At 52.2% G+C, this 10,698-nt stretch overlaps 1 protein-coding gene across 1 annotated transcript; it reads left to right on the plus strand.

The window, feature by feature from the left end:
- The first annotated feature begins 5,091 nt into the window (after nt 1-5,091).
- Nucleotides 5,092-8,343, plus strand: LOC136304100 (olfactory receptor 14C36-like). The gene is made up of 2 exons (XM_066207760.1): nt 5,092-5,100; nt 7,402-8,343. Exons 1-2 carry the CDS (start codon nt 5,092-5,094, stop codon nt 8,341-8,343), a joined length of 951 nt encoding a protein of 316 aa, XP_066063857.1.
- The last annotated feature ends 2,355 nt before the right edge of the window (nt 8,344-10,698 follow it).

Here is a 10,698-nt window from a genome sequence, read left to right on the forward strand (position 1 = left end):
GGGGAATCTGGGGCCCTTCGGGGTCCGGGCGGGCACTTGGGGGCCCTGAGGGGACTCTCTGGGGCGCGGGGGATGATGGGAGTTGTAGGCGCGGGTAGAACACGGTGTAACGGGGCCGCGGAGCATCACGGGAGTTCGAGGCGCGGCTCCAATGGCTGTCGGTGGGGCGCGGGGCATGACGGGAGATGGAGTCACGGCTGCAATAGGGCTCTGTGTGCGCCGCGGAGCATGCTGGGAGCTGTAGTCCCGGAAGTGCATAAAGCCGAGCTGTGGCGGGGCCGGGAAGGCGCTTGGCGGACACTTCTGCGTCCGAGTCGCGACTTGAGGCCCTCGGGGGAAACGTGTGCGGTTCGGGAGGAATTGGGGGGAACTTGGGGAGCTCGAACCGGGCGCTTTAGGACACGGGGCACAGCAGGAATTTTCGGCGCGAGACTGTGTTGGGCAGAGCTCTGAGAGCACGGGGGATGATCGGAGATGAATTCCCAGAAGTGGCTCTAACGGGCATCTCTGGGGTTGGGAGCATTCAGGGGAGTCGGGGACGATTTTGGGGGGTTCCAAATAAATACTGAGGGGGCACTTAGGGATCCTGGAGGGTCTGGGGGAAACGTAGGGTACACATGGGGGGGAGGGGGGATACGGGGGCGGGGTTCTGTGGAGCGCGGGGCATGACGGGCATTGTAGTCCGGGCTGCAATGGGGCTCAATTGGGCCGCGGTGCATGACGGGAGTTGAAGGCAAAACCGAAACGTGGCACCGACAGCAGGCACCGCCCCGAGGCCCCGGTTTCCTGGCACTGATTGGGTGCTGGCGGTGACGGGCGGGAGCCTCGGCAAATGGGAGTTTGCGGAGGCGGGAACAGCCGATTCAACCCCTCTAGTCCTTCCCAGTACAGCCCAGTTCTACCCCTGTGGCCCTTCAGTGCCCCCCTTTACAGCCCATTTCATCACCAGTACAGCCCAGTCCCTCCCAATACACCTGAGTTCATTCCCATTCCCTTCCAGTTCCCCCCAGTATCTTCCATAGCACGCCCCAGTATTCCCCAGTCTTCCCCACAGTGTTGCCATTGTCCCCAGTTTGTCCCAGTGTGTCCGTGGCCACAGCCCCTTGCAGTGTCCCAGGGCAGGTTGGGATGCTGATCCACCCTCACAGCCGGCCCAGGGCAGGGCTGGAGTGGTTTTGGTGGCCCCTTGGGCTGGCACATACTTGAGGAGTGTGTCTGTTTTCAGTGGGGAAAATTACGAGTTTTACGTTGCTTCAAAAATAGAAAAGCCCTTTTTTGCCTGAGTGCAGGCAGCTCTCTGAGCAAAGCAGGTCCCAGGTGAGTGAGGACAGGCAGTGTGGGCTTGGGGAATGTGGAACAAGGTTGTCCACACTGGGTCAGACCTCAAGGCACAGCTTCTCTGAGCAGGCCAGGCCTTTGGAGGAGAGGCCCTGGATCAATATCAATCACAGAATGCTGCAATCACCTCTGCTCCAAAGAGAACAGTGATAAAACACACCCTTTATAACAGGAATGTGAATTTCTTAGAAGCTCTTTGAAATCTTTCTCCATAACTGCAGTACAAAACCTTCCTAATGAACTGCACCAGAGCAGAGGGAAATCAAGGCAGAGCCGTGGTTTGTCAGGACTTGCTTGATCCCAAAGAGCCCCGTGGTGCATTTGGTGCTGAGCCCTCAGGGCCTGAGAGGAGATGGCACAAACCTTTCCAGGAGTCCAAGTCAGAGGAAAAACCCAACGTGTCTCAAAGCATTCCTGGGGCCCACTGAGGTCCATCCCCAACACAGGCTCCTCATGGACTCCTTGGAGGAGAGAACTGGAGGCCAAGAGTGACCAAAAACCTCTCAGAGACGGAGTGTGGGAAGGAAAACCCAAAGTACCTTAAAAGATATTGTGTATCTCAGAGCATTAATGAGCCCCACTGAGTGTCAGTACAAAGCCTCTCTAGGGACTAATTACAGCAGATAATTGGAGGCCATGACTGCACAAACCTCTCAGAGTGATTCAGTGTCAAAAAGTAGTACTTTAATGACTCTTGAGTAACTTGAGGCATTAATGAGCCCCACTGAGTGTTGTTAGTGACAAAACATCTCAAGGGACTAATTACAGCAGACAATTGGAGGCCGTGATTGCACAAACCCCTCAGAGACTCCCAGGCAAAAGCAAAACCCAAAGTGCTCTGAAAAACCTGCAGTCCCTGGGAGCACTGAGGAGCCCCCCAGGGCCATTCCTGACCAAGGCTCCCCAGGGACTGGTCCCAGCAGATCCCTGGGGCCACTGGGATGTGGGGGGATGCTGAGGGCAGGACAAGGGGGTGACAGTGCCCAGCCTTGCTGGGGCTGTGCCAGGAGGCCCCAGGGCCTCAGGACAAGGTGTCCCCTCCCAGCCCTTGGTGGCCCAGACCCTGCTGTGCCCCAGGGCACCAAGACTTGGCTTCTCCTGGGCACTGCCAGCCCTGCCGGGCCCTTGGCCACGTCCAGCACAGCTTGTCCTGCGCTGTCCCACAGCTGCTGCTGTGTCCCTGCAGGCTGCACACTCCCATCTCGCTGCCCCCCTGGCTCTGCCCTGCATTTCCCTTTCTCTTCTCCCTGATATCCTGGGATGGAACGTGTGAGAATGGTTCAAAGCTGTACCAGGGAGGGTTTAGACTGCACAGGAGAAAGTCTTTCTTTACTGGGAGGGTGACTTTGGGGTTTCAAACTTTGGGGTTTCAAAGCAGGGCTGATGGCTGTCCCAGGAAAGGAGCTGGGACAAGGTGTCCATCGCTCAGGAGCTGTAATTTGGATTGTCACTTGCCACTGTTCCTCTGAGCTCTTCTCTGTTCCAGAGATGGGCTCTTAATGAGCTGGTGGCTCTCCTGAGATGGGCCCGGGAGCAGCCCGGGCAGAGAATGAACTGAGTTTGTCCTGCTGCCATTGTTGGTGCCCTGTCTGGGAGTGCAGATGAGTCTCTTCTCTCTTAACCTGACACAACCCAGCAGGAGCGTCAATCTCCTGAGGCAGCCGTGTTTGGAGGCTGCACACACAGGCACTGGTTTTGTGTAACAGATGATACCAGATCCTTGGGATGGCTTTCCAGAAATGCACCATGCTTAGAGGAAAGGCTTTGTTCTTGGCCTGGCAATGGATTTCTTCAGGGCCAGGATCACAGATTTGTTCCCAAGGCTGCAGATGAATGGATTTAGGAATGGGAACAGGACTGTGTTCAGCAGAGCTCCAGTTCTGTAGGTCCTCAAGGAAACATCTTCTGCAGGACACGTGCAGAGAGCAATGCAGCTCCCACGGGCAATGGATAAGGTGATGGGATGGGAAGAACACGTGGTCAAAGCTTTCTTCCTCCCAGAGGCTGCTGGAAGATGCAGAACACAGAAAAGGACACAGATGTCAAATGCCAGAGTCAAACATAAGGAGCCCAGCACGACACACGGTAAGAAGACAGAGTCTGTTTCCCAAAGCAGGCTGGTGTCAGAGCAGGACAGTTTGAACAAGGGGGAGTTGTCACAGAGGAAATGGGGGATTTTGAAGCTAACCCCCAGGGCCCTTTCTGCCTGGGCACTGTCCCGCTACACCGTCCCCAGCCTATAATGCTGCAGGGGGTTATTGTGGCCAAAATGCAGGAATCGACACTTGGACTCATTAAACTTCATTTTGTTAGACTCTGCCCACCCATCCAACTGTTCCAGATTATTGGAAGAAGTGGATATTTCTGACCAGACTTCTCTGGATGTGAATTACAGAAAAATAGATTATTATAATGCTGTTTGGGAGAACGCAAGTTCTAGTCAAACAGTTGTATGTACTGATATGAATGAGATTTAATTTAGGATTTTGAATAGAAAATATACCCGGCTCCTGGGAAAAAATAAGGAAGTCTCAGCCTTTGAGACGAAGATGCTTCTAGAAAGGAAGTAATTTTGAAGTTCCGGCTCCTAGGCATAAAAGGAGGTCTCTATTTCTTTTGAGATAGTGATGATTTTAGAGAAAGAAGAAGAGAATCCTTGTTTTATATTAGAAAAGCATTCTTAAAATGGTACCCCAAACATGCAGAGGCCCATAAGCAGCTTGGGAACCTGTTATATGGGTGGGACTGCACAGAATCTGCAAAAATTCCGTGTGGTTGCACATTTGTGACCATGAGAACCACCAGACCTTTTCCTGTGGCATGTATCTCCATAAACTCTAGAGAGGCTCCTCTCCCAAGGTGATGCAGGATTGTGTTTAAATAGCTGCAATTGGCTAAAAATCATGGTTTTCTCTCTGTTGAGTGGGAAAGTGAACGGTTTGTGGTAAGTGAAAAGATGTTTGAATGTCTCATTTTTCCTTTTTCTCTTTTCTTAGTGTATGCTAATAAAATCTATCTGTTTTTACTTTTAGGTTGAGCCTGTTTCAGCTTTTTCTCCCAAAATCTTATCTGCCAGCTAGTAAACAAAATTCAGCAAACATAAAACCACCACAGGAAGGGACAGCATCTGCCTTGCCAGGGGCTGGAGCTCAGGCCTTGGCCTTTTGCATTCCTGAAACACATGCAGGTTTGCTCAGCATCAGAGACACCTTTGCCTTGTTTGTCCCCACCTGTCATCAGTGCCTGCGGTGTTCTGCTCTAACTGGAACCTGGGGACACTTTCTCACGCGTGTCCCTCAATGGGACCCATTTAAAACTTCAAGAAACTTTGGCGTTTTTAATCTGACTTTGAGTCCTTGAGAAGTTTTTTGAACACTCTCTCAGGGACTGAGTCTGATGTAAACAACAGCAAATCCCTGAGAGGCTCATTAACATCCTTGTGCTGTGTCTGTGCTGCTGAGCTGGGCCGGGCTCCTGACACAGAGGCACCTCCTGGCAACCAAGATGAGCTTCAAAAAGGCATTTCTCCATCAAAGTGGCTCCTGTGCACAGCCCAGCAGGGCTGGGGCACTGCTTGCAGCCACCCTGGGCCCAGCACACAGGCACTGAGAGCTTCAATCACTCAGGGCTGGGAAGATGCTGAGGACTGACTGGGCTAGAATCATTTCCAGCCCTTGACACCGGAAGCCTCTGGCTGCAGGACAATGCAGCTGCAGCTCCTGCAATGATCTCCTAAAGCAGGAACATCCCATTATGGATTCTGTAAGTACAACTCAGACTATCTCTGCTGTAACCATGTGGACATGCTCAGGGCTTCTGCTCACTCCAGGAATATTTCCAGGACAATAATTTTTATAAAGATAAAATTTACTGAGTCATTGTTTTCAGTTTCTTACTCCTGGTGAACGGGGGGGATAAATAATAAACAACTTCATGTTTAAAAGTCCCTAAGGCATCTGAACTATACCTCCAGTGCTATTCATGGGCTCCCAAAAGTGCTTTCATCCACTCCTTTGCCCATGGACAGCACCAGCATCACCTTCACTGGAGCCATCAGGCTTAGTCTGACCTGTCCTTTCTCCAAGCTCCAAACAGAACCTGCCCCCAGCCAGTGCCCTGCAAACAGGCAGGTTTCTGTAGGGCCAAGGAGGGTGCACAGAGATTTGGGGTCTGTGAGTGCTGGCAGGGAGAGATCAGGAACAGGGAAATACCTCCAGGAGAAAAATCTCCAGGAAGCAGAGAGAAGATCAGGAAATGAGAGAAAACAAAACCCAGAAATGCTGTGGCAGGGAGAGATCTCCAGAGGATCCTTTCCAGTGCAGCCCCTCCCTCGGAACAAGCCCCCTCCCTCTTGTCCCCCAGCCAAGCCTCTGCCCTCAGGGCTGGGGGTCTGTTGGGGGTCAGGTTTGTTCCTTCTTTCTCTAAAGAATTTTTTCCCCAGAAGTTACCAAGGAGACCAAGTGTTGGATACTTGAGGGTACTTAACCAAAACAAAGAGGTGGACAAAGTTAGAAGGAAGAGATAATGCAGGTAAAAGACAAAGCTTGAGACAGCTGCGGGCTCTTCTTTTTACCGGCGTTCGGGGGGAGAGGGAACGGCTGTTGCTGGCTGGAAAAGTTTCAGCTTGGTGCTCTGAGGATCCTGCAGAGACACCGAAACCAAACTGCCCTATTTTTTGTGAAACAAAACCCTCAAGGATCTTGGTACTGTTTTCGTTTATTATTAATGCTGTAGTTGTTTGGTGAGGGTTTTTTTGTGTCTGTTTACTTTGTAATACATACTAATAAAAAACTGCTATTCCTATTTCCCAAATCTTTGCCTAAGAGCCTCTGATTGTAATTTATAATTAAAAAAGAAAAAAAAGAGAGTGAAGGGGGGGGGGGGTTACACTCTCCATCCCAAAAGAAACTGCAGTTGTTGTTTTTATTATTACCTAGCAGATACCTGTCTTCCCAAACCAAGAGAGGGTCCAAGGCATGAAGCCCCTCCTGTGCAGGCAGAGCTGCAGCAGAGCCATGGGGCAGCTCTGCAGCCCCGGGCCCAGTTCCCTCTGCAGAGCACAGGGCTGGGAGCAGCTGCCTGGCACTGGGGGGCTCTGGGAGGGGGCACAGCTGGCTCAGGGTGACCCTGTCCCCAGTGCCCGGCTGTGGGCAATGCTGTCACTGCAGCCAGGGAAGGAGCTCCATCTCATTTAATCCAGTGCCATCATTAGGACACTTGAAAGTCTCCCTGAGATTTCCTTCCAAGCTTCCAGCTTCCCTCCACAATGCAAACCTGCCCTGTAGCATCTTTGTGTTATCTGAAAGCCCCACGGGGAGACACACAAGTTCTGTGATGGAGAAAATGCTGTTGGGTTGGTGGAATGAGTCCCGTGTGTTCTTGGGTACAAATGTGGGTCTGAGCCCTTGAGAAGAGGATGGACATTGGGTGGACTTTGGTGGATCCATCAGCTCTCAGCAGTGTCAGGACGGTTTTTAAAGGAAACATGGGAGGGTGATCATCCTGTGTAGGGGACAGGTGAAAGCCCAGAGAATCCTGGAACAGGACAGGGTGACAGACCTCCTCCCCTCATTCTCCATGCACCACCTTGCCTCAGAGAACTTGCTCTGTTCTCCCTAAGCGCAGCAGCAGAAATGCTGAGTTTCTGACATCAAAAATAGTCAAGTGGAGATGAAGAAAAGCTGTTGAAAAAACTCTAGAACATTTAAACAGACTTTACCATTCCTGGTCACTGGCAGTGGGAGTACAAGCTGACAGAGACTTCTGTATTAACAGGGTTTCAAAGTGGAACACGAGGACGGGTTCCCTGTCCCCCTCTCACGTCTGCACGGCAAGGCTGAATTATAAAAACCCTGCATGTAATTGCCCTGAACCTGAAGACCCACTCAGCCAGCACCAACCAGGGCTCCCCAGTTGGAGTTTAAGGAAAATCTGCTAGAAAATCAAAAGGCTGTCAGTGTGATACAGAAGAATGGTCTGTGGGAAAAGGCTTTGATTTTACTGAAAGAACTTTCTCCTAACCTGTCACTGATCTTTTCTCCTTGAACAGGCCCCCATGGCCAGACACAGCAAATGTCCAACAGCAGCTCCATCAGCCACTTCCTCCTGCTGGCATTGGCAGACACGCGGCAGCTGCAGCTCCTGCACTTCTGCCTCTTCCTGGGCATCTCCCTGGCTGCCCTCCTGGGCAACGGCCTCGTCATCAGCGCCGTAGCCTGCGGCCACCACCTGCACAGCCCCATGTTCTTCTTCCTGCTCAACCTGGCCCTCACCGACCTGGGCTCCATCCTCACCACTGTCCCCAAAGCCATGCACAATTCCCTCTGGGACACCAGGACCATCTCCTATGCAGGATGTGCTGCACAGCTCTTTCTGTTTGTGTTTTTCATTTCAGCAGAGGTTTCCCTCCTGACCATCATGTGCTACGACTGCTACGTGTCCATCTGCAAACCCCTGCACTACGGGACCCTCCTGGGCAGCAGAGCTTGTGCCCACATGGCAGCAGCTGCCTGGGCCAGTGCCTTTCTCTATGCTCTGCTGAACACAGCCAATACATTTTCCCTGCCCCTGTGCCATGGCAATGTCCTGGGCCAGTTCTTCTGTGAAATCCCACACATCCTTAAGCTTTCCTGCTCACACTCCAAATTTAGGGCAGTTTGGGTTATTGTGGTTGGTGTCTGTTTAGCTTTTGGCTGTTTCATTTTCATTGTTTTCTCCTATGTGCAGATCTTCAGAGCTGTGCTGAGGATTGCCTCTGAGCAGGGACGGCACAAAGCCTTTTCCACCTGCCTCCCTCACCTGGCTGTGGTCTCCCTGTTCCTCAGCACCTCATTTTTTGTATACCTGAAGCCCCCCTCCATCTCCTCCCCATCCCTGGATCTGGCATTGTCAGTTCTGTACTCAGTGGTGTCTCCAGCCCTGAACCCCGTCATCTACAGCCTGAGGAACCAGGAGCTCAAGGCTGCAGTGTGGACACTGATCACTGGACAATTTCACAAACACTAAACTATAGGCAGGTTTCTGAAAATCGAATATAATAAAAGTCATCTTTGATAGTTCTTTTTTGTTTGGTTGTGGGGTTTTTTTTGTTTTGTTTTCCTGTGTTCTTGTTTTTCAACATTGTCCACATAGAAAGGCCATTGTTTGTGCCTCTTCTCTTTTTGATTCTCTTCTTCTTCGCTGTGGCCCCAGACTGCGTCAATGAGGAACTGTGCTCTCAGTCGCTCTAAATGAAGTAAAGGATCTCCCAGCAAAGTCTTCTCTGGAGATCCCCCTTTTGTTTCATTCTCTGGAGCTGCAGCAGCAATGTCTGTGTGCTAACTGGGGACAGATCAGTGATGGCACAGCAGCTCTGCCCCAGCTGGCCACACCATTCCTGATCCAGGCCAGGAGCCATTGGCCTTCTTGGCCACCTGGGCACACTGCTGCCTCATGTCCAGCCTGCTGTCCAGCAGTCCCCTCAGGTCCGTTTCTGCCTGGCCACTGTCCAGCCGCTCTGTCCCCAGCCTGTAGCACTGCAGGGGTTGTTGTGGCCCAAGTGCAGGACCCGGCCCTTGGTCTTTTTAAACCTCCCATTGCTGGATTTGGGCCCTGGATCCAGCCTGTCCAGGGCCCTGTGCAGAGCCCTCCTACCCTCCAGCAGATCCACACTCACACCCAGCTTGGTGTCAGCTGCAAATTTGCTGATGGTGGACTCAATCCTCTTATCCAGACCATCAATGCAGATGTTGAAATCCACGCTGGCTGGGTCTGATCCCTCGGCCATCCTGTGGGTGCCGTGTGATGGCACTCAAGGTGATCTGTTCCATAACCTTGCTGGGCACCGAGGTCAGGCTGACAGGCCTGGAGTTCCCAGATCCTCCTGCCAGCCCTTCTTGGGGATGGGCTCGCATTGGCACCTCCAGTCCGCTGGGACCTCCCTGGGGAGCCAGGACTGGTGAGAAATGATGGAGAGCAGCTTGGGGAGCTCATCCACCAGCTCCCTCATCCCCCTAGGAGGGATCCCGTCTGGTCCCAGAGACACCTGTGAGCATGTGAGTGGCTCAGCAGGTCAGCAGCTGCTTCCTCCTGGATTACAGGGGGGCTGTTCTGCTCCCTGTGCCCATCTACCAGCTCAGGAGAACACTCGTCCTGAGGATGTGTCTTATTGTTGAAAACGGAGGCAAAGAAAGGGCTAAGTACCTCAGCCTTTTCCTCAATTTAGTTACTATATTCCCCCCCAGCTATATCCAACAAATAATGGAGGTTGTCTTTATACCTCCTTTTGCCAGTAATATATTTATAAAACCATTTGTATTATCCTTTACAGAAGCAACCTGGTTAAGTTCTAATTGAGCTTTCACCTCTCTAGTTTTCTTTCTGCATGACCTAACAACATCCTTCAACATTTCCTGATTTTCCTGCCCCTCTGTCCAATAGCAATGAACCCTCCTTTTTTCCCATGAGTTCCTGTTGAAGCCCCATGTCCAAGCAGGTCAGTCATTTTCCTTGCTAGCTCATATTTTGGCACAGAGGGACAGGCTGTTCCTGCTCCTTCAAGATTTCTTTCCTGATTTGTGTCCATCTTTCCTGGACCCCTTTGTTTTTAAGGGCTGTTTCCCTTAAAAATGTCAGTACTTGATTTGGCACTCCACAAATCTGCATCCTGAATAAATCAAATTCTGCCCTCTGTAAATCCACTGCAGAATTTTGTTGATGCCCCTCCTTCTTTCACAGAATATATAAAAACTCTATAATTTCATGGTCATTGTACGTCAAACAGCTTCTGATCAGCACATCTCCCACCAGCCCTTCTCTGTTTGTGAACAGCAGCAGACAGAGCTTTCCTTGGCACTGGGAAGAGAAGAAAACCTCCCCAAAGCTTGAAAGGTTCAGCCTGGAGCTGAGCAAAAAGAAAAGTCCCTCCAGGGCAGAATTTTGGTGCAGGAGGTGTCCCAGCGTGAGGCCGGGCCATGGCCTAGCTCTGTGTGCCAGGAGCCGGCAGCGCTGGGTGCAGGGAGCCCAGGGAGGGCACAGAAATGCTGGGCTGAGAAATGCTGGGGGGACAGCGAGATGGGCGTGTGCAGCCGGCCAGGGCACAGCAGCAGCACGCACAGGGGGCACAGCCTGCAGGACACATGGCCAAGGGCTGGGCAGGGCTGGCAGGGCCACAGGCACCCAGGCCTTTGTCCCCTGGGCTCTGCCAGCGCCTCTGCAGGCCCCACAGAAGGAACTTTCCTTTCAGGGGCTGCACTTTGCTCCTGCCCGGCCCCTCCCTGAGGAGGCTGGCAGGGCTTGCAGCTTTGTGCCATTTGTCCTCGCTGCCCCTCCCATCCCACTGCCCCACAAGCAGCCCCGAGCCACCCGGGAGGGACAGGCCCT

The sequence above is a fragment of the Chamaea fasciata genome, unplaced genomic scaffold, assembly GCF_029207755.1.
Source record: "Chamaea fasciata isolate MVZ Bird 193981 ecotype frontalis unplaced genomic scaffold, bChaFas1.0.hap1 SCAF_50, whole genome shotgun sequence".
In the NCBI taxonomy this organism is placed as follows: domain Eukaryota; kingdom Metazoa; phylum Chordata; class Aves; order Passeriformes; family Sylviidae; genus Chamaea; species Chamaea fasciata.